Raw genomic sequence first — 23,075 nt, 5'->3', positions numbered from 1 at the left:
CAGGAGAGCAGGGCAGACTCAGGCACACCCCAGGAGTGCTGCTGGGATGGAGCCTCTGTGTGCTTGCAGCTCTTGGATATTGCTCTGGGACATTTGAACTGCCTTTGGCTCAATGGGGCATTTTCATTTCCCATTCTGCTTGATGGGAGGAGGTTCAGGGCAGCAGCTGTCACAGCTCCCAGGGACTCCAAGGAGGATCCAGGTGACAGGAAAATGGTGCTGGGGGAACATGGGGACACTTGGATCTGGGGGGTACAAGTGTTAAAGGAGGACAGTGAAATAAATACAGAATCAATGGGATGGTTTGGGTTAGAAGGGCTCATAGAGATGATCCAGAAACACCTCCCACTGCCCCAGCTGCTGCAAGGCCTGTCCAGCCTGGCCTTGGACACTTGCAGGGCCCCAGGGGCAGCCACAGCCACAGGTTGTCCCAGTTTATCCCAGTGCCCTGTGTTGCCTGGCCAGTGGAGCCCACAGCCCTGCAGAGGGAGTCACAACACTTCCAGTAAACCCCAGACAGCAACTGGTCTCACTGGTGTGGGAGAGTGAAAACCCAGCTGCATCTCCAGAGTCTTTATTCAACACTGAATCATAAAATTGCTCTTCACACGCTTGGCTGGGGGTTGTTTCTCTGTAATTCTTTAAATACACATTGTTTACACTTGCCAAAGTTTCAAAGCAACAACATCAAAGTGCGTCTACAAGGTGAGAGTTCCAACCAAAGTGCTAAACCCACGGGCTCCTGGCCAGAGCTGGCCCTGCTGCCAGCCCAGACCCCCCTGCCCCCTCCTCATCTCCAGCAGATCTGCACCAAGGGCCCAGTTTAGCATCGAGGGACCAGGGGAAAAGGGCATGTTTGGTTCTCCAGACACTGGCACATCGCTGCAGAAAGACTAAAATAGACCTAGATTTATATAGAGTTAAAAAAATAACTTGGGAGGCCACGGGGAGCCCTGGGGAGGGGAGGGGGCTGTTCAGGGCCCCTCAGCCACATCCAGGGCTGTAGGGAACCATTGCAGCTCCTGGATTTATAAATCTGTACTCTCTGCACTGATTATCTGCTCTGATTATCTCGAAGCAACTGTGCATCAGCCCTTCCATTCCCAGAAACTGCCCCAGCCATTGCACCCACTTGTCCCCGGCCCAGCCTGCCTCCTTCCCCTGCACGGGGCTCAGTCCTGAGGCTGATTGGGAAATTCCTTTTTTCCCTTGCTTTTGGGCAGTTCTCTCTCCTCGCTGCTGCAGCAGCTTTTCCTCAGTGCTTTCCACCCTCCCCGGGGCTTATTTTGCCTCCTGCTGATGGGGAAGGTTCATCACCACCTCACAGCACCCTGCAACACTTTGGTCACAGCAACTCATCTCTGCTTCCCAAAATCTCCCTGTTCCCTGGGACTTCTCTTTTAAAGCACTTCCTCATTTGGCACCGATTCCCAAATGCTTCTGCTCCACCCCAACCTGCTGTTTCTCACCCCAAAATGAGGCTGAAGAGACACTCCAGCTCCTGGGCTGAGGCCTCCCCTACAAGCTGAAGGAAAACATTTATTAACCACTGGAGGAGCCATTACCAACATTCCTGGTGGTTTTTTTGTTCTGTTTTCCCTGAATCCAGGCTCTTCTGGAGGATCCAGACAAGCCCCTGGTGGCAGCAGGGACCAGGACACAGAGCAAGGAGAGGGACAAAGATTTAAAATCCTCCCTGGGCAGAGCCATCCTGGGGACTCCCATTCCCTCCATCCTGACTCCTGGAGCCCCAGGGCAGAGGGATAAGGCAGGAGCTGCTCCCCAGAGCGTTCCTGGGGCTGGGAGTGATGGGAACCAGTGAAATCCAACACGAGGGAGACACAATTTGGGAGAGCTTTGGGCTTTGGTGATGTTCCCCTTGAAACCCAGCACCCAAACTCAGCTGAAGGGCTGGGAATGTCAGCCACGGGGAAACTTTGGGAAAACACATTAGAAAAGGAATAAATCTCCCCAGAACTGGTCCTGCAGGAGGCAGGTTTGGGAGCACTGTCCATGCACCCCTGCTCTGGCCACCCCTGTGACCCCAAATCCCCCTGGATCCCCGGGTTTTCCTGGGGATTGTCATGGCAGAGCCCCTGGCACTTCTCCCCAGGGGCTGAGCTGAATGTGCTGTGTGGTTTGAAGGCTTGCCCGGGAAATTGGGTGTTGCTGTTTCCGTGGCTCCCAGAGGAAAGGGGGTCTGTGACCAGGCAGGGAATCAGGGCTGGGGTCTCTCTCCCGTGGGGATGGGCTGCGAGAGCAGCAGGGCAGGATCCATCTGACATTTCAGAGCCCTTAATGAGCTCGTTAACAAGCTGGGCAATTAGGAGCCACCAGGAGGGCCCTCAGTGCCTCCCTGTGCCTTCTGCCTTCAGCCCCAGCTGAGGAGGAGGAGGAGGAGGAGGAAGGGATCCACTGAATTCCAAGCAAAACAGGGAGAAACCCCCACTTCCCACCTCCCAAGCCTTGCACCTGCTCAGGCCTTGTGTCATCAGAGGGGTTTTGTAGAGGTGGCTTTGCTGGGCTGGGTTTTTCAGGAGTGCCCCAAGGAGAGGTTGGATCCTCTCCTGGGGTTGCACAAGCACCGAATCCAGGTGAGGCTCCTGCTGTCACTGCACAGCTGGCAGTGAGTGATGGGATGGCACCACAGCCACGGACCCACTGGCACAGGAGGCTTCTCAAGCCTCCCCTCTCTCCATCACCTCATCCTCAGCTCCTGGAGAGGCTCCAGGCACCTGCACACCCGAGCAGCCCCTCCAGGCTCGGGCCACCAGAGTCTCTAAGCACAGAGTGTATAAATATGCTGAGTATATAATCTTCCTTTAAAATCTTTTTGTTTCCTTCTTCTCTTTATAGAAATAAATAGGTACTTTGTGTTTTTTTTGTTTTTAAGGGAATTCCCAAGCCCCTGCACTCTGGTGACATCTCCACCAGGCTGTGCCCCCGGGTGGGGCAGGGTGGCCCCGGGGCTTTGCTGGGTGTTTTTTGCTGGTCGGGGCTTCCCTTGCTCCTCCTGGCCCTGGGTTTGGGGTGCCCCAGGCTCCCGGGTGGAGCTGAAGCCACGGTGGGCAGGCAGGGGCTGCCTGGGCTGGGCTGGGCTGCAGGAGCTGCTCCCAGGTGCTCTGGGGCTCCCACACCTTGTGCATTCGGGGACAGCTGCTCTGGAAAGCTGCACGGAGGGGAGCAGAGCTGCAAAACCCTGGCCCTGTTCCAGAGCAGGTGGGATGAAGGTGAGGCTGGAGATGCAGAGCTGCCCCCAGAGCCCCATTTGGGGGTGATGCTCCTTCCTCTGGGGTCCCCAGGGGCTGCCTGGCAGCCCCAGCTGAGCTCTTGTGGCAGAGATGAGGGATGTGCTGCTGGATCTGAGCCGGGGCCCCTTTGGGGTGATGCTCCAGGTGAGCCCATGGCTCGGGGAGGGGACAGCCCTGAGGTGTCCCCTCACAGCCACGCTGGCCAGCAGCCACCAAAACTCCCAGTGCTGCTCCAGAAAGGAGGGAAAAGCCCCAATTCCACTCTCCCAGTCGCTTCTTCCCTCTCAGCCCAGTGGGGCTGGGGGTGAGGCCGGGGTGTCCCCACTGCTGGCAGTGCTCTGATGGGTGTCCCCAGTTCCAGGGACACCTCCTGGTTCCTTCTTCCCAGGGTGGAGGATGGAGATGCTGACCCTGCTGGATGCCTTCTCCTAAGGAAAAAGGATATTTTGGGGATGATGATGTCCTTGCAGGCAGAGAACACTCAGAAGAAAAATCAGATTTAGAAAATGGTGGCTGTAGAGAAAGGTCAGCCAGGGCTGTTGGTTGGTGCTTTTCCCAGGATAACTCCAGGATAATCTGGCCAGGGTTTCTCCTCCAGGCTGCTCAGGAGGGCAGTGGGATGGCAAACGTGGGTGTCCTGTGCCAGTCTCTGTCCCCAGGCGACCCTGGGGTGGGGACAGGAGCCTGCCCGTGTTTCCTGGTGGGTGAGGATTTTGGAGATGGTTTATTGCCTTGGCAGGAGGGTTTTGGTGGAGAGCTCTGGAGGGGTGCCCATCTCTCCTGGTGTCCTCTGGCTCCCAAAGGCCCCGAGGAGCAGCTCTGCCCTGGGCTGTGCTCTGCTGGCTGCTGGCTGTGTTTCCCCAGGTCTGGGTGCCCCTCTCTCAGCCCAAAATGAGAAGGAGCAGAAGCCCTGCAGGAGTGCTGGGCCCTGGGGAGGAGCAGCCCCAGGGAGCCCCCAGAAGGGGCTGACAGATCCCCAAAAGAGAGTTCGATGGGAGAACCAGCCCCAGACACGGATCCTCGGCGAGGAGCAGCTGCAGGGGCTCAGAGCCACCTTCCCTCCTGGCAAAGAGCACGGCCCGGCTCGGGGGCAGCCACAAAATGTCCTTGAGTAGCACCTTGTGCCCTCGGCTGGGGCAGTGACAGTCCGGGGCTCCTTGTGCACGGCGGGTCCCGCCCTGCCCGGGCTGGCGCCGGCGGAGCAGCGAACGCGCTCCGGGCTCGGGGCGCTAACAGCCCCCCTCCACCTTGATGTGCAGCACCTTGGAGAAGCCGGGTCTCTTCCTCAGCGCCTGCAACAGCAGCGGCAGTGGGGTTGGGGAGGGGCCAGCAGTGCCCCTGCTCCCTGGGGACAGCGAGGGACAGGGGGACATCATCCCGAATCCCTGCCCCTGCTCCCTGGGGACAGCGAGGGACAGGGGGACATCATCCCGAATCCCTGCCCCTGCTCCCTGGGGACAGCGAGGGACAGGGGGACATCATCCCAAATCCCTGACCCTGCTCCCTGGGGACAGCAAGGGACAGGGGGACATCATCCCAAATCCCTGCCCCTGCTCCCTGGGGACAGCGAGGGACAGGGGGACATCATCCCGAATCCCTGCCCCTGCTCCCTGGGGACAGCGAGGGACAGGGGGACATCATCCCAAATCCCTGCCCCTGCTCCCTGGGGACAGCAAGGGACAGGGGGACATCATCCCAAATCCCTGCCCCTGCTCCCTGGGGACAGCGAGGGACAGGGGGACATCATCCCGAATCCCTGCCCCTGCTCCCTGGGGACAGCGAGGGACAGGGGGACATCATCCCGAATCCCTGCCCCTGCTCCCTGGGGACAGGGATGGAAGGGGGAACATTTCTGATCCCTGCCATGGGGAGGACACAGGGCTGGTGACACTCGTGTTAGCTGGGACTGGGGTCCTTTACCTGGAGTTTGTTCACCATTTCTTCAAACATCTTCCTGGCCTCAGGGCTGTGGGGCTCCTTGAAGTAATCCACAATCCCCACCTGCACCACGATGGACTTGAGGTTCCGGCACACACCTGGGGCACAGACAGCACCTGCATCTGCACACCTGGGCACAGCAGCAGCCCAACCCCACCCCGTGCTCCTCAGCTGGGTGGGGAACCCTCACCCTGAAGATGGAGGGGACCTGGCCAAGGTCTCAGCAGGGAGACCCAGGGGCTGTGAGATGGCTCCTGGCTGCCCTGTCCCAAACTGGTGCCCTCCCACTTCCCTGGGGATCCCTGACTCTGCCAGCCACAGGGGAGGGGTCCCAGCAGCTCCAGCCACAGCCACCCAGGCTGTGCCCCCAGCACAGACCCTGCTGAGCTGTGCCCCCAACACAGACCCCCCTGAGCTGTGCCCCCAACACAGACCCTGATGAGCTGTGCCCCCAGCACAGACCCCCCTGAGCTGTGCCCCCAACACAGACCCCCCTGAGCCGTGCCCCCAGCACAGACCCTGCTGAGCTGTGCCCCCAACATAGACCCCCCTGAGCTGTGCCCCCAGCACAGACCCTGCTGAGCTGTGCCCCCAACACAGACCCCCCTGAGCTGTGCCCCCAGCACAGACCCCCCTGAGCTGTGCCCCCAGCACAGACCCTGCTGAGCTGTGCCCCCCAACACAGACCCCCCTGAGCTGTGCCCCCAACACAGACCCTGCTGAGCTGTGCCCCCAACACAGACCCCCCTGAGCCGTGCCCCCAGCACAGACCCTCCTGCTGAGCTGTGCCCCCAACACAGACCCTGTTGAGCTGTGCCCCCAGCACAGACCCTGCTGAGCTGTGCCCCCAACACAGACCCTCCTGAGCTGTGCCCCCAGCACAGACCCTGCTGAGCTGTGCCCCCAACACAGACCCTCCTGAGCTGTGCCCCCAGCACAGACCCTGCTGAGCTGTGCCCCCAGCACAGACCCTGCTGAGCTGTGCCCCCAACACAGACCCTGCTGAGCTGTGCCCCCAACACAGACCCTGCTGAGCTGTGCCCCCAGCACAGACCCTGCTGAGCTGTGCCCACCAACACAGACCCTGCTGAGCTGTGCCCACCAACACAGACCCTGCTGAACTGTGCCCCCAGCACAGACCCCCCTGAGCTGTGCCCCCAGCACAGACCCTGCTGAGCTGTGCCCACCAACACAGACCCTGCTGAGCTGTGCCCCCAGCACAGACCCCCCTGAACTGTGACCCCAACACAGACCCTGCTGAGCTGTGCCCACCAACACAGACCCCCCTGAGCTGTGCCCCCAGCACAGACCCCCCTGAGGCTGTGAACCTCCTGCCCTGGCCAATGCCCAGAGTGACCCAGGTTCAGACTGTCACAAATCTCAGCTGTGTCACAACTCTGGGGCCTGGACTCCCCTGGGGGACCCTGGAGGGAGCATCTCCCTCCTCCCGTGGCCCAGGGCAGGATCAGCTCTCCTTGGCCCACCCTTGGGGGGGATGCTGGATCCCATTTGACCCTTCCCCTGGAGATGACAGTGCCAGCAGCTCCCCGGGGATCTGGGTGATGTTTGAGGGCATCAGGGCAGTGCCTCTGGCCCTGGCAGTGCTACTCACTGTTGAAATGCAGCAGGGCTTTGGGGGTCACCGGGGTGGACGTCAGCACCAGCATCTCCAGCCCCTTGAGCCCCTCCCGGCACATCTCAGCAGCCACCTCCTGGTTGATCTCGGCCACGTGGTCCAGCTCCAGCACCTGCAGCCTCATGCAGTTCCTGGCTGCAGGGACACAGCAGCCTGTCACCCAGGGAGGGACAGGGGACAGGGATGGGGGGACAAGGGGGGCAGGGAGCACCCAGGGACACTGGGCTGGGTGGAGACCCCCAGGGAGCATCTCCCTCCTGCAGCAGGAACAGGCCCTCTCTTGTCCCATCAGAGCAGGGGGAGGTGCTGCCCGGGCAGGGCTGGAGGCCCCAGCCCTGGAGGGGTCCAGGGAAGGCCTGGAGGTGGCACTCAGTGCTCTGGGCACGGGGCACAGGGTGGGCATGGGGCACAGGGTGGGCATTGGGCACAGGGTGTTTGATCTGGCACACGGTGGGCATTGGGCAGACGGTGTTTCACCTGGCACAGGGTGTTTCACCTGGCACACGGTGTTTCACCTGGCACAGGGTGTTTCACCTGGCACAGGGTGTTTGATCAGGCACAGGGTGTTTCCCCTGGCACAGGGTGTTTCACCCGGCACACGGTGTTTCACCCGGCACAGGGTGGTTCCCCTGGCACACGGTGTTTCACCCGGCACACGGTGTTTGATCAGGCACACGGTGTTTCACCCGGCACAGGGTGTTTCCCCTGGCACAGGGTGGTTCCCCTGGCACAGAGTGTTTCCCCTGGCACACGGTGTTTCACCCGGCACACGGTGTTTGATCAGGCACAGCGTGTTTCCCCTGGCACACGGTGTTTCACCCGGCACACGGTGTTTGATCAGGCACACGGTGTTTCACCCGGCACAGGGTGGTTCCCCTGGCACACGGTGTTTCCCCTGGCACAGGGTGTTTCACCCGGCACAGGGTGGTTCCCCTGGCACAGCGTGTTTCCCCTGGCACAGGGTGTTTCCCCTGGCACACGGTGTTTCACCCGGCACAGGGTGGTTCCCCTGGCACACAGTGGTTCCCCTGGCACAGGGTGTTTCCCCTGGCACAGCGTGTTTCCCCTGGCACAGGGTGTTTCACCCGGCACACGGCGGCCCCGCAGCCCCCGCCCCTCCCCGCCTGCCCGCAGTCCCTACCCAGCGATGCCAGCCCCTGCGCTCCGCAGCCCGCGCCTCCCACGCCGAGCGCCCGCAGGTGCGGCCAGCAGCGCCCGATCATCTGCAGGCAGCGGTTGCTGAAGCGCGTCGGCTGCTGGCTGGGGACAGGAGGGACAAGAGCTGGGGCTGGCTCAGCCTCCCGGGCGCTCCTGGCGGGGGTGCCATTCCCTGGGAGCCCTCCCGCGCTGACCCCGGGCTGTCCCCACGAGTGTCACCCCTGTCCCAGTGCAGCTCCCTCCTGAGCCCCACAGCACGACCCCAAACTCAAACCAAGCTGGGCTGCCCCTGCACCCCTGGAAGTGTCCCAGGCTGGGCTGGAGCGGCTTGCAGCACCCCAGGACAGTGGGAGGTGTCCCTGCTCGTGACAAAGGTGGCACTGAGTGCTGGTCTAGGTTTCTTCCCACCCAAACCAGGATTCTATGATTCCAACCTTGGAGACCCAAATCAGGCCCTGAACTTGGCTGCTTGCATGGATCGGGGCTGTGCTGCTGAGCACTGAGAGCTCAGACAGGCCTTTGATGTTGGGTGCCACCTCCCAGAACCATCCCAGATCCCTTTCATCTCGTGTTCCAGCCCCCCAGAGCATTCCCAGCCCTGCAGACACCCAGCAGCTCCCAGTGCTCCCAGGCAGGGATGGGGCTGAGCTCCTCTCTCACAGACTGGGCTCCAGCTCTCATCCCATGGAGACCCTCCCTAGGGAAATCAGCCTCTGCCACCCTGATTCCTTCCCAGCTCAGTGGTGCCCTCACACTCAGCCTCCTCCTAACCCAATTCCAGCCCTGGCTGGACACTGGCCAGGCTGGATACTGGGCTGGGACACTCTGGGACAGTGGGAGGTGTCCCTGCCATGCAGGGGTGGCACTGCAGGGGCTTTAGGGTCCCTTCCCACCCACCCACTCCATGGCTCCATGCCTTACCAGGGATGCAGAGGTGCAACTTGGAGGGAGATGATGTCCCTGCAGCCTGCTCCAAGGGCCCAGATCACTTCATGGCCCACGGGGTCTGTGGAGCTCCTGCAACAACACAGGGACATGTGATGGCCCCACCAGCAGCAGTGCCACCCCTGGGCTCGGTCTGCATCCCCCAGGAGCACCCACAGGTACCAATCTGGTCACTGTGCACAGCCAGGACCTGCCCCTGCAGCACCCACAGGTACAAGTCTGGTCACTACAGACAGTCAGGACCTGTCCCTGCAGCACCCACAGGTCCCAATCAGGTCACTGTGCACAGCCAGGACCTGTCCCTGCAGCACCCACAGGTCCCAATCTGGTCACTGTGCACAGCCAGGACAGTGCCAGGGGTGGGAAGGACATCCCAGGCAGGGCAGGGGCTGCTCTGTGCCCTCTGTCCCTGCTCTGTGGCTGTGCCAGGTGTCTGCAGGTGGCTCTTGGCCAGGTGTCCCTGCAGGGCTTTGCTGTGGCTCCTCCCTGGTGCACCTGGAGGTGCCAGGATGGTGCTGGACCTGGGCAGGTCTGGGGCAGGTCTGGGTTTATTGTGAGCTGGGGTGGAGCCCAGCTCTGAGGAGAGGTGCCAGAGAGCACCATCCTGATGCCACCAGCCCAAACTGTCCCCTGGCTGTGCCACCACACCAGGAGCCTTCCAGGGACTGCAGCTGTGCTGCCCAAGTCTCAATGCCCCACTTCAGAACTTCAGGCAAGCCTAAAAATAAAGCTGGGTGTTATCTCGAGAGCTTTGCACATCTGTGCTGGAGCAGGGTGCCAAGAGCAGCAGGTTCAGCAGAGGGTGAGTCACTCTGGATGTGCCAGGAGCACTCAGGCTTGCTCTGCTGCCTTTGGAACAGCCCTGGAGCTCAACCTGGCAGCTCTGGGCTGTCTCCTGTCTTGTGGTGCTCTGTCCTGGCTGGGTGAGGAGCAGGGGGACAGACACCAAGGCTGGGCTGGCTGTCTGCAGGTGCAGAGCAAGGACCATCCTCCTGGAGGGTGGAGGGAGGGCCAGTCCTGTCCCACTGGTGGCCAAAACTAAGGAGGGGCCAGTGATGCTCTCCAGGACCTGTGACCTCCCCCAGGGTCATCACGAGTCATGTGTCCTTGACCTCAGGTGAGGTCTCCAAGCTCCATGGCAGAGCTGTTCCTCCCCCCCAGGACAAAGGGACCCTGAGCCTCTTGTGTCCATTAGGGGTGACAGCCAGGTGGAACCTCCCTGGGCACCTCCTGCTCCTCACCCTTCCCTACCACAAAGTGGTGTCTCCTTGCCAAAGCCCTGCTCATGCTCCAGCTCAGATTGGATCGGTAATGGGATGATGGGAATGGAGCTGGAACTGAAATAACTGGGAATAACTGGAAGGGGAGGGGAGCTGCAAGGACAACTGGCACTGGGGACACTGGGGCAGGGCCACGGACGGGCAGGTCCTTGGCACCTGGACAGGGATTGAGCACAGCACTCCCCTGGTGCTCCCACCTGTCCCTGTGCCGTGTGTAAGAGCCAGTCCCAAACTGCCTGATCTGCCTCACCAGCATCAGCACAGACTGAGACCAGGACCCACCACTGCTCTGCACCTGAGCTCTGGCCTGGCACAGGTGGGTGCTTGCCCAGGGCTGTGGCTGTGCCTGGTGCTGCCCAGGGCTGTTTGTGGCTGTGCCTGGTGCTGCCCAGGGCTGTTTGTGGCTGTGCCTGGTGCTTGCCCAGGGCTGTTTGTGGCTGTGCCTGGTGCTTGCCCAGGGCTGTTTGTGGCTGTGACTGGTGTTTGCCCAGGGCTGTTTGTGGCTGTGCCTGGTGCTGCCCAGGGCTGTGCCTGTTCCTGGTGCTGCCCAGGGCTGTTTGTGGCTGTGCCTGGTGCTGCCCAGGGCTGTTTGTGGCTGTGCCTGGTGCTTGCCCAGGGCTGTTTGTAGCTGTTCCTGGTGCTGCCCAGGGCTGTTTGTGGCTGTGCCTGGTGCTGCCCAGGGCTGTGGCTGTGCCTGGTGCTGCCCAGGGCTGTTTGTAGCTGTGCCTGGTGCTGCCCAGGGCTGTGGCTGTTCCTGGTGCTGCCCAGGGCTGTGGCTGTGCCTGGTGCTGCCCAGGGCTGTTTGTGGCTGTTCCTGGTGCTGCCCAGGGCTGTTTGTGGCTGTGCCTGGTGCTTGCCCAGGGCTGTGGCTGTTCCTGGTGCTTGCCCAGGGCTGTTTGTGGCTGTGCCTGGTGCTGCCCAGGGCTGTTTGTGGCTGTGCCTGGTGCTTGCCCAGGGCTGTTTGTGGCTGTGCCTGGTGCTGCTCTCAGCAGGTTCTGCTCACAGCCCCCTGTTCCTGCTCCTGTTACTTGCAGCAATGATCTCCACACACAACAGTCCATAAATCTCCCCACCTTTGGCCAGAGGCCACTGGCTTTGGAAAAGGACTATAAAAGTGACTTTCCTAAAGAGACTCTGAGATCTCTTTCTCCCCAGTGGGTTGAAGCCTCATCCATTGTCAGACAACCACGAGGATGTGTCCTGTCTGTTGGCAGCTACACCCCATCCTTCCTCTCTCCCTCTCTCTCTCTCTCCTTTTACTTCATTTCCTTTACCCCTCTCTCTCTTCTATCACATCCCCATCCTCTCTCTCTCTCCTTTTACTCTGTTTCCTTTACTTCTTTGTCTCTCTCTCTCTTCTATCACAAAACTGAATTGTTACATGTAATAAACTGCACTGCTGCTTTCTGCTGAATAAACCCCGAGTCTCCTGCTCTCCTCTTTTGCACCGTGGGTGGAAGGAGCCCCGCGGCCCCGCAGGGTTGGCGCAGGGTGGCAGGGCTGTCCTCACCGGTAGGTGACAGCCTGCAGGGCGCGGCAGTAGCAGCTGGCCAGCCAGAGCGAGCGGTCGGTCAGCACGTTGGGGCAGTGCGAGATGCGCAGGATCAGCAGGTTGCTGCCCGTGGCCTTCAGCAGCGACTCCAGCCCCGCCTCCAGGCAGCCCCTGCCAGGGTGGGGTCACATCAGGCACAGCAGCCCCTGCCCGCCCTCCCTGCGGCCGCCCCAGCGGGGTGACCCGTCCCGTGGGTGGCCCCAGGACATCCAAACCGCACGGCAGGAGCTGGTGTGCACTGGGAGGGGGGACACGGGGACAGGGGGACACGGGGACAGGGGGACACGGGCACTCACCGTGTGCTCTTCATGTAATCCTCCTTGCTCTCCTTCTTGCCCCGCTGGCGCGGCTTCAGGTTTTGGAGGGTGAGGGAATGCATCTGGGTGCACCACTGGGACAGCATGGCCAGGAACTGGGGCACAGGGGTGGCAGTCACCGACAGGGACACCCCGGCACAGCCCACACCACCCACCCTGGCCGTGCACACACCGGGCAGAAATGTGTGAGGATGCACATACGAGCCCATGGCAGAGCACGTGCCACAAAGTCATGGGAGTGACCACAAATTCATGGGAGTCACCACAAATTCATGTGAGTGACCACAAATTCATGGGAGTCACCACAAATTCAGAGGTGTGACCACAAATTCATGGGTGTGACCCCAAATTCATGGGAGTGACCACAAAATCACGGGTGTGACCACAAAATCACGGGTGTGACCACAAAATCACGGGTGAGACCATAAAATCATGGGTGTGACCACAATTTCATGGGAGTGACCACAAATTCACGAGTGTAACCACAAATTCACGGGTGTGACCACAAAATCACGGGTGTGACCACAAATTCACATGCAAACCTGTGCAGGTGTGAGCTCCTGTCCTCCAGCACCTGCAACACCTCCAGCACCGGAGCAAGCGCCCACCCGTGTCCCCCATGACCACGATACCACATCCATCCCCGCCAGCAGGCACAGCTGGCACAGCTGTACCCTTCTGGAGGAAAGGCGTGCCCAGGCAGTGCCAGCCCTGCCCCTACCTTGGAGGAGACCCTGGCGTTCTCCAGCAGCACCCGCGTCCACACGGCCGGGTGCCGCGCCACGAACTTCCAGTCCTTGCAGACCTCGGCCGCGCGCAGCAGGGTCTGGGTGTCCAGGTAGGTGAAGATGCAGAAGAGAGCCGCCCTCATCTTGAGGATCTCGGGGCTGATGACCTCGCTGCAGTGGCCTGGGCTGCCCCTGTCCAGCCGGCACACCTTGCCCCCGGCGCCCTCGGGCCTGGCCGTGGCACACCCAGCGTCGGTGGCCACTGGTGCACGGGAGAACAGCGGGTGAGGGAAGCTCCATCCCTGTCCCACAACTTCCAGCTGCCCCACCCTTCACCTCCCCAGTGCTGGGGAGGCCTCTCTGAGTTCCTCAGCAAGAGATCAACAAGTTCTAGCGAAAATTGGAAATGATAGTCTTAAATATTAGTGTTGAAAACAAGTTTCCATGGAGGCTCCAAGAATATACTATAAAACTATAACAAAACTATATAAGAACATTGCTTACATTTTTTTAAGATAGAAGAAGATAGACCATATGAGTAGTTTATACATAATCTGGCGTGCTAAGAAACAAGAATTCTAATAGGTTAAGAAAAATGGTTCGAGTTTGTGTTTTTAGCTTATTGGGTAATTTGTGTATATGAATTTATGTATTGAAGAAAAATTTGCTCTTGATCTTGCTCTCTCACTTCTCTCCTCATTGCCATCACCATTGCCCCAAAAAGACGGGAGCTGCAGCAACGCCATCAGCCCTCCCAGGACCTCATCAGGAGCAGCTTCTACTTCTAACTGAGACTTCACTTCTATTTAAAACTCTATACCAAAAACTTTCAGCCTGGACTTTGACGCTTGCGGCTCTCTGCCTCTCAAAACCGCTGTGCTTTGCCACGAGCAGCTGTGCAGCGGCCGGTAGCCGCCGGGCGCTGTCGGAGAGCCCGGGCAGGGCGCGGGGGTCGCGCTGGGCGCTCACCCGTCAGGCGGCAGCTGCCCGGCGCCTCCGGCTCCCAGCCCTCGGCCTCCGACTCGGTGGTGCGGGAGCCCACGTCGGACACGTCGCCCTCCTCGCCCTCGGTGCTGTTGCGGTAGGGCCGGCGGTGCCAGTTCTGGATGGCCTGGCGGCGCAGCCCCGAGCCCCGGCCGGCGTACGGGGGCCCGTCGGCCGCGTCGTCCGTGGGACACGGCTCGGCGCTGTCGCTGTCGTAGCAGCCCGAGCTCTGCGACACGGCCTTGGCCCGGCTCGAGGCCCTGGGGACAGCGGTGTCCCACTCAGGGCTGGCCGGGGCGCGTGCCCCCCTCCCCTCAGCCCGTTCAAGGCCCGGAGAGGCGGCAGGGCCGGGCACTCACCCGGTGCTGGAGGAGGAGCGCTGGTTGGACACGCCGTAGGGACCGTGCGCGGCCACCCCCGGCCCCGGGTGCCGCTCTCTCTGCAGGGACAGGGGACAAGACGTGGCACAACCCAGCGTGGGCACGGGGCAGCCACGACAGGGACCCGCTAGCCCACCAGTGCCAGCTGCGTTTTGGGGGGACACCCTCGCCCAGCGGGATGCAGAACGGCATCTCCAGCACTGCCAGCACCACATGTACATCGACCCACCGAGAAACAACTTCTGTTTGGGATCCCCCACCCATTAATATCCATTTCCCATGGGAAGGAGATGGGGTCCCTACACCGCCCCGCTCAGCCCCTGGCACAGGAGACCCAGGGGAGCATTCCCAAAGCCAGGGGCGCATTTCCAAATCCCCAGGCGTGTTCCCAAAGCTGTGGGAACGTTCCTGAAGCCCCACGCACATTCCCACAACCATGGGTGCATTCCCACAGCCATGGGTGCATTCCCGAAACAGAGGGAGCATTCCCCAATCCCCGGGAGTGTTCCTGAAGCCTCGAGTGTGTTCCCAAATCCCCGGGCGAGCTCCTGAAGCCACGAGTGTGTTCCTGAATCCAAGGACACATTCCTGAATCTCCATGTGCATTCCCAAAGCCCCGGGCGCGTTCCCAAAGCCACGAGTGCATTTCCAAAGCCATGGGTGCATTCCCAAATTCCCAGCCATGTTCCCGAATCCCCAGATGCATTCCCAAAGCCCCAGGTGTATTCCCAAAGCCTTGCATGCATTCCCAAAGCCCCGGGCGCATTCCTGAAGCCATGGGTGAGTTCCTGAATCCCCAGGTGCATTCCCAAAGCCATGGGTGCATTCCCAAATCCCCCGGCACATTCCCAAAGCCCCAGGCACTGTCTTGAAGTCCCAGCCCCATACCCAAATCCATGAGTGTGCTCCCAAATCCCCAGACATGTTCCTGAAGCCATGGATGTGTTCCCAAATCCTCGGACATGTTCCCAAAGCCCCGGGTGTGTTCCCAAACCCTTGCATGCAGTCCCAAAGCCATGGGTGCGTTTCCGAATCCCCGCCGCGTTCCCGAACCCTCGGGCGTGTTCCCGAATCCCCAGATGTGTTCCCAAAGCCATGGGTGTGTTCCCAACTCCCCGTCGCATTCCTGAATCCCCGAATGTGTTCCCAAATCCCCGCCACGTTCCCCACTCCCTGTCGCATTCCCGACTCCCCTCCCGTTCCCCACTCCCCTCTCGTTCCCCACTCCCCGCCCGTTCCCCCACTCCCCCCCCGTTCCCCACTCCCGCCCGTTCCCCCATTCCCCCCCGTTCCCCACTCCAGCCCGTTCCCCACTCCCGCTCGTTCCGCACTCCCTCCCGTTCCCCCATTCCCCCCCATTCCCCCCCATTCCCCACACCCGCCCGTTCCCCACTCCCCCCCGTTCCGCACACCCGCCCGTTCCCCACTCCCCCCCGTTCCCCACTCCCCCTCGTTCCCCTCCCCCCCTCGTTCCCCACTCCCCCTCGTTCCCCACTCCCGCCCGTTCCCCACTCCCCCCCGTTCCGCACACCCGCCCGTTCCCCACTCCCCCCCGTTCCCCACTCCCCCTCGTTCCCCACTCCCCCTCGTTCCCCACTCCCCCTCGTTCCCCACTCCCCCCCGTTCCCCACTCCCCCTCGTTCCCCACTCCCGCCCGTTCCCCACTCCCGCCCGTTCCCCACTCCCCCTCGTTCCCCACTCCCGCCCGTTCCCCACTCCCCCCCGTTCCCCACTCCCCCCCGTTCCCCACTCCCGCCCGTTCCCCACTCCCGCCCGTTCCCCACTCCCCGCCCGTTCCCCACTCCCCCCCGTTCCCCACTCCCCCTCGTTCCCCACTCCCCGCCCGTTCCCCACTCCCGCCCGTTCCCCACTCCCCGCCCATTCCCCACTCCCGCCCGTTCCCCCATTCCCCCCCCGTTCCCCACTCCCCCCCGTTCCCCACTCCCCGCCCGTTCCCCCCACTCCCCCCCGTTCCCCACTCCCCCCCGTTCCCCACTCCCCCCCGTTCCCCACTCCCCGCCCGTTCCCCACTCCCGCCCGTTCCGCACTCCCGCCCGTTCCCGGCCGTGCCTGTGCCCGCAGCGGCGCCGCCCGGGCGCTGCCCCTGGTGGCCGGGGTCCCGCAGCGGCCCAGGCTGCCGTTGGGGGTGGTGCCGCAGCTGCTGCTGATGATCTGCAGCTGCTTCTCGGCGCGGTCGGCGCGGTCCAGCAGCTCCTCGATGAAGTGCTGCAGCCGCACCTTGGCGTTGGCCTCGCGCGCCGCCGTCTCCTTCAGGAACTGGTCGATCTGCAGCACCTCCCTGCACAGGGACCCTGGTGACACCCGGGGCTCGCCCACCCATCCCCGCTCAGCCCCCATCCCGTGTGCCGGCCGGGAGCGCGCTCGGGGATGCTCCAGCACACCTGGATTGTTCCATCCCACCCTGGGCCGGCCCAGGCGGCCCCTGGGACGGGCTGGGACAGGGATGAGGGGATGCTCCCAGCGTGCAGGGGGGATGTTACACCCCGTTTGAGGGGTGGGGTGACATCCCCAGCACCTCATCCAGCACTGAGCAGGGTGGAGCAGAGGGAAGAGGATGAGGATGGTGTGACAGGGTGAGGGAGGAGGATGGCAGTGACACCCTCAAACCTTGCTCAGCCCGGTGGATGCAGGGCCCTGGCTCCCTCATTAACACATTAATTAGCAGGTGCTCGAGAGCTCTGAGCCTGCTGTTTCCCCCCAAAACATGGCCAGACCTGGAGTGCAGTGACAGCAGCTCTGTGACCTGAGCTGACCCCATCCCTGCACAAACACCCATCCCCTCCCCAAAAACCAGGGAGGCACATGGGGACACGGGCACAGACACCCTGGGGAGGGCACACGGCCCAAAATATACCTGGGCACCACGCAGCCCAAAACACACCTGGGCACCACACAGCCCAAAACACACCTGGGCACCACACAACCCAAAACACACCTGGGCACCACACAACCCAAAATACACCTGGGCACCACACGGCCCAAAACACACCTGGGCACCAGACCCCTGCACATGGATGTGCTCCATTCTAGCCAGGTGTGCACCAGGTACACACACGGAGGTGCTCACACCTCCCCTCAGCATCCAGGAACCCCAGAAGTTGCACAAACAGAACTTTGCAGGCCTGTCTGGGGCACTCCTGACCTCCAGCACACCCAGACACACCAACCTGAGCACAGAAACCCAACACACACCTGGTCACACACACCTGACCTCAGAGCCCTGACCACAGACACCTGGACACCAAACCTGGCAGTGCACACCTGACCTTGGCCACCTGGACACAATGATCTGCTCAGAAGCACAAAGGAAAAGGAGGGGGCAGCTCTTAGTGACGTAATTCCCACTTCTGGCTATCAATTACCAATTAATTGCCAATTAATTATCAATTAATTATCAATTAATTTCTCAGCCTGCCAGTTGCAGGCAGAGCCTGGGAGCTCTGGGATGCTCTGGGAAGGCTCCTGGAAGGGGTCCCAGGGGATTTGGAAGGCAAATGTGGAGCTGGGCAGCAGCTGTAAGGTGATGCTGATGGTTATCGTGGTTATCTCTCTCATTCCCATGGACTGGGTGGAAAAACACTCCTGGCAAAGGCAATGGAGCCCAGGAGCCAAAGGTCTCCCAGGAGCACAATGGCTTTGTGGTGTCTGGGAGCTGGCAGGGCTGGGAAATGTCCCCACAGTGTTTGCAGGGGAGGCTTTGCCCATTAAAATGGTTTCTGATGACTGCCCCACGTGCAGGGGAAAACCTCCTCTCACCAGCAGCGCTTCCCGTGCTCTCCCTGCAACCTCACGAGGGACTTTGTCCCTTGGGTGGAGGAGTTTGGGGACTGATGGGGACAGCTGAGGGACAGGAGGGTTTCTCTGAGGAATGGGAGGTAGTTTTGGGGCAGAAACCCAGGGGTTTAGGTGGTAACATTGTCCAGGTTCCACCAAGAGATGTCTGACCCTCTATTTGCCCTGTCCAGTTGTCTCCAGGCTCTGCTCCAGACTCATCCACACTGGTGTCCTTAATTCCCTCACCTCATATCCCCAGGACAGCACCCACCCAACGAGGCAGCCCCCAAACCCCTCACCTGCTCCCAAACCTGGAGGTGTGCCCAGGGTGACCCTGCTCCTCACCCAGGACATCCCTCCACCCTGGGATCCCTGTTTCTGAGCCAGGTCATTATTTTGGAGTCAAAGTCGTTCACAAACGTGCAGGGGATGATGGGAATCAAAGCAATTCCTTCAGGAATCCCAGCAGTGCTCCCAGCCCAGCACAGCCATGCCTGTCCCCCATGAACTCCTCACTACCTTGCTGAGGAGAGAGGTCTGCTCCAGATCTGCTCAAAGAGCTGAGGAGCGAGGTCTGGTTTCCTTGGACAGCAGCAGTGGGCAGAGTGACCCAGTGCTGGACTGGAGGGACTCTCAGGAGCAGTGCTGGGGTGGATAGGGGGTGTTGAGTGAGGAACATGGGATGGAATTGAGGGTGGTAATGTCACAGGATTCACCACAAACGGAGGAGGTGCTGCCTGGGCTGCCCCAGCCTCCCTCCAGGAGGAAAACCTGGAATTCGGCACAGCTGTGGCAGGGGGTGGGAATGAGATGGGATTTAGGGTTCCTCCAGCCCAAACCAGTCTGTGACTCGGTGATCCCCAGACTGGCCACGAACTGGAGCACTGGTGACTCTGGGACAAGGTCTGGCTGGTCATGACCCAGCTCTGTGTGGACACTGAGGGGGTGGAGAAGGTGCAGAACCTGATGAGGGATGATGCTCACCAAGGGCTGAGCCTGAGCCTGGCCCTGCTGGTGGTGCTGGGCTCCTCAGGACTTGTGGAATTGTTGGGATGGGAAGAGACCCCAAATCTCATCTCATTCCACCCCCTACCCCGGGCGGGGACGCTGCCCACGATTCCCCACCGCTCCAAACCCTGAACCCCGCAGGGCTCAGCCACGGCCCTGCAGGACTCGCTGCCACCGGGGCAGGGACAAAGGACTCACTGCTGCTTCCTGGTGAGCTCCTGCTCCTTCTGCACCAGGTCCTGCTTGAGCGAGGCCAGCATCTCCACGCTGACGTCCACCTGGCGGGACAGCTCGGAGGCGCGCTCCTCCAGCTCCTGCTTCTCGCGGCTCAGCCGCAGGCTCTCCTGCTTGGCCTTCTCCAGCTCCGAGCTCTTGCGCTCCAGCTCCACCTGCAGCCGGCCCACCTGCGCGGCGATCTTCTGCTCCACCTCCTCCGTCAGCTTCTCCAGCCGCTTGTCCACCTCCAGCTTCTCGAGGGCGCGGATCTTGAGGCGGGCCAGGCCCTCCTCGTAGGCCTCGGCGCCGGGCGGCGCGGCGGGCGCCACGGCCTTGCCGCGGGCCAGCAGCTCGCCCAGCGGGATCTCGATCTCGTGCACGAAGCGCGGCGACGGCGGCGCCGCCTCCAGCTCCTCGGCGGGCACCAGGTCGCAGGAGAAGCGCTGGTCCTTGCCCTGGAAGGAGGTGCTCTCAAAGTAGTCCCTGCGAGATGCAAACCGCCCAAGTGTTGCAGCGGAACTGCTGTGGGAGCCCAGGGCTGCCCCGGCCTCCTTGGCAGTCTCAAACCTCCCCGCCAAAGGGTCTCAAAGGCTCCTAAGTAAAACCCTGGTGTCGCAAGTGCTAGATTCTAACCCCTAAGAAAAGTTGTCAGCGCAAAAAAAAAAAAAAATGAAAACGAGCTACCAAAATTAGTAAAGTATAAATTAGGCCTTCAAAACGTAAATAAAAAAGTTTTTTGAAATGCTTATGGTAAGAAACACGTGGCCAAAATGGGAAATTTAGGAGGTGGACACCCTTTCCTTCTTCTTCTCCGTGTCATCCATGTTGGGTGACATGTTGGCACTCTTAAATTGGATGGGGTCAAGGCTAAACCATTTAATAAAATTGCGTTGTATTAGGAAAATTTTGTAAACGTGTAATACGTAGTACAAACTATATAAAATAAGCCCTGCCTTCACCAGGCAGATTCCACCATAAATGCCAAGCAAAGCAAACCGCTGCTGGCCAGGCAAAAAGTCCCTAAAATAAAAAATAATAAACAATCCTTAAAACAAAAAAACCCCCGTCTCCAGCAATCTCTCTTCAGCTGCTTCAAAGAAAACCAAAGTTTAAACCACCTTCATGTCCCTCTAGGGTAATCTCGGGGCAAAGGAGAAACCCCAGACTGGGACAAACTGTTAGGTGGAGAAGGTGATTTATCAGAGCCTCCAGAAGGAGCTGATGCTTTGGCCAGAGACACGTTACAAGTCACAGCAAATGCAGCAAAGACATCCCTGCTCCTCACACCCGATGACTCCACACCCGCCCTGCATTTCTCCAATGTTAAACAGAAAAAAACAAAATGAGAGCTTTATCAAATTTGTAGACAGATTGAAAGGTGCTCTGGAAAAACGAATAGAGAGCACAGAGGCACGAAAAGAACTTTTATGCAAACTCGCTATGAGCAATGCAAATTAATGATGTAAAACTATCCTAAGGTCCTTGCCTGTCGACACAGAGCCCACCATTGAACAAATGTGGAAACCTGCACATGTACAATGAATATACAGTGGCCCAGGCAGTGGCCAAAGGCATTGCTGAAGGAGTCACAGGAACCTTTCCAGCAGCGACCTCCAAAGAAAACGCCCGATGCTTCTGCTGCGGGAAACTTGGGCATTTTGTAAAAAATTGCCCAGAAAAGCCACAAATGCAGCACCCTCAAACCAATCACTTAACAACTTTAAGAACCATTAGAAATCCTAAGAGCTATGAGAAGTTTTGGTAAGGAGGAGGGGGGGGCGTGCTCTGCGGGTTCGTCTGCCAGCTGCGGGGTCCTGCGGGGGGTGACACCATGCACACCTGCGGGAGGCCGGGGCCAGCAGCGCCGCGTCGGCGGCCAGCGGGAAGACGGCGGCGTCGCAGATGCTGTTGGTCTTGGAGAGCACGTAGAGGGTCTCGTAGGTGTGGTTGTACTCCAGGTGTGCGCGCAGCGAGGACAGGCTGCGGAAGCGCTTGTGCTCCCCGCAGCGCGGGCAGCGGTAGGGCAGGTCCAGCGAGGCCATGGTCAGCCCAGCCCGGCACGGCCCCGCTCGGCACGGCTCCCGGCCCCGCTCCCGGCCCCGCTCACGGCGCGTTGCGGAGCCGCCGGGGACCCGCGGGGCGCAGCCGGCAGCCCCCGGAGCAGGGGCGGGGGCGCTGCGGGGACATGGCTGGGGCGGAACGGGGGGCAGGCGGCGGTGCCGGGGCTGTCAGCATCCAGCGGGGCCGAGAGCTGGAAGAGAGGGGGTCGGGGATACGCGGGTGTCACCCGGGTGTCCCCGAAAATCCCTCCTTGGTCTTCAGCTGTGCCTCCATCCCGTCCTCCCGTGTTCCTCCCGCCCACGAGCATCCCTTGGAGGCCACCTGGGAAGGTGCAGGGCCCTGGGAAGCTCCACAACCCTTGTGAAATCCACAGCCCTGGGAAGCTCCAGAACTATTGGGAAGCTCCACAGCCCCTGGGAAGCTCCACAGCCCTTGGGAAGCTCCACAGCCCTTGGGAAGCTTCCACAGCCCCTGGGAAGCTCCACAGTTTTTTGTAAGTTCCACAACTTTTGTGAAATCCACAGCCCTTGGGAAGTTCCACAACCTTTGTGAAGACTCACAACCCTTGGGAAGCTCCAAAGCTCCTGGACTCAATGATCTTAGGGATCTTTTCCAAGCTGAGTGATTCTGTGGTTCTACGAACCCTTGGGAAGATCCATAATGGCTGGGAAGGCCTCCCACTCTTGGGGAAGGGTCCCAGCCACTGGGGGGGACAGAGCCATCAGGGGGGTGCCCAGCCCATGGGAATGGCTCCATCCACCTGAGCTTGTCACAGGAGGTGGCACAGGTGACCCTTTTGCTCCCTTGCTCAAGCACCACCCAGTGAGCCCCTGCAGATCAGGGGTCTCCAAGGCCCAGGATCATCCCTGTGTCCCACACCAGGAGCAGGTGCTGGGATCCACCTGCTCCAGGCAAAGGCTGACCCACTCCTGCTGGATCCCCAAGGGTTCTCATCCATCCCTGGACCCCAAACTGCCCAATCCTGGATTTGGATTGATCCCCAAGGGTTCTCATCCATCCCTGGGACCCCAAACTGCCCAATCCTGGATTGAGATTGATCCCCAAGGGTTCTCATCCATCCTTGGGACCCCAAACTGCCCAATCCTGGATTTGGGATTAACCCCCAAGGGTTCTTATCCATCCCTGGACCCCAAACTGCCCAATCCTGGATTGAGATTGATCCCCAAGGGTTCTCATCCATCCCTGGGACCCCAAACTGCCCAATCCTGGATTGAGATTGATTCCCAAGGGTTCTCATCCATCCCTGGGCTCCCCACTCTGCCCAATGCAGGGGACAGGGTGGCCTCTTCTGCTTGGGTGGGTGAGGGTCCCTGCAGGACCTGGTTCATCCCCCACTCACAAAATCCTCCACAGCATCAGTGGGGGAAACCCAACCCTTGTGAAATGGGATAAGCCAGTGAAAATGCAGCCCAGGAGGTTGCCACGGTCCCCTCCAGCCTGGGGGGCACAAACACACCTCAGGGCACAATATCTCCATTTTTCATTCATTTGTCAAAGATGAAAACTGCAATGCTTTTACCCCAGAACACCGAGGGCACCCACGGGTGGGAACATCCCCTGCCCATCGCTCTGCAATATCCCACCAACAGCTCTTCCCAGCACCCTGCCAGCCCTCTGAGCCCTCCTGCATCCCAGAGCCCGAGCTGCCACGGAGCCTCCGTCCGCCCCTGCTGGTCCCCAGGGCAGCATCCCCGGTGGCTCAGCATCCCCTCGGAGGGACAACCAGACCTCGAGGCTGGGAAACCATTTTTAAGGGGAAAATCAGCAAAGGCAAGACACCCGTGCAAGAAATAAAACCCAGATGA

The 23,075-nt window shown here is 60.6% G+C and overlaps 1 protein-coding gene and 1 long non-coding RNA gene across 4 annotated transcripts in view; one reads left to right on the top strand and one right to left on the bottom strand.

Annotated features, from left to right (window-relative positions):
* LOC306816678 overlaps positions 1-23,075 on the top strand; it is a 162,702-nt gene that overhangs the window by 91,016 nt on the left and 48,611 nt on the right. The window lies entirely within an intron of this gene.
* FBXO41 (F-box protein 41) lies at positions 4,475-21,230 on the bottom strand (the record flags this gene model as incomplete). The annotated part of the gene is made up of 13 exons (XM_079333113.1): positions 4,475-4,543; positions 5,172-5,287; positions 6,802-6,960; positions 7,967-8,085; positions 8,905-9,000; positions 11,719-11,871; positions 12,057-12,172; positions 12,799-13,067; positions 13,775-14,049; positions 14,149-14,228; positions 16,240-16,468; positions 19,171-19,671; positions 21,028-21,230. 13 exons carry the CDS (start codon positions 21,228-21,230, stop codon positions 4,481-4,483), a joined length of 2,379 nt encoding a protein of 792 aa, XP_079189239.1. The 3' UTR covers positions 4,475-4,480.

The sequence above is a fragment of the Erithacus rubecula genome (assembly GCF_903797595.1).
Source record: "Erithacus rubecula genome assembly, contig: scaffold_141_arrow_ctg1, whole genome shotgun sequence".
In the NCBI taxonomy this organism is placed as follows: Eukaryota; Metazoa; Chordata; class Aves; order Passeriformes; family Muscicapidae; genus Erithacus; species Erithacus rubecula.
The sequence above is the reverse complement of the archived record's forward strand: the minus strand, read 5'-3'. Positions and strand labels throughout refer to the sequence as shown.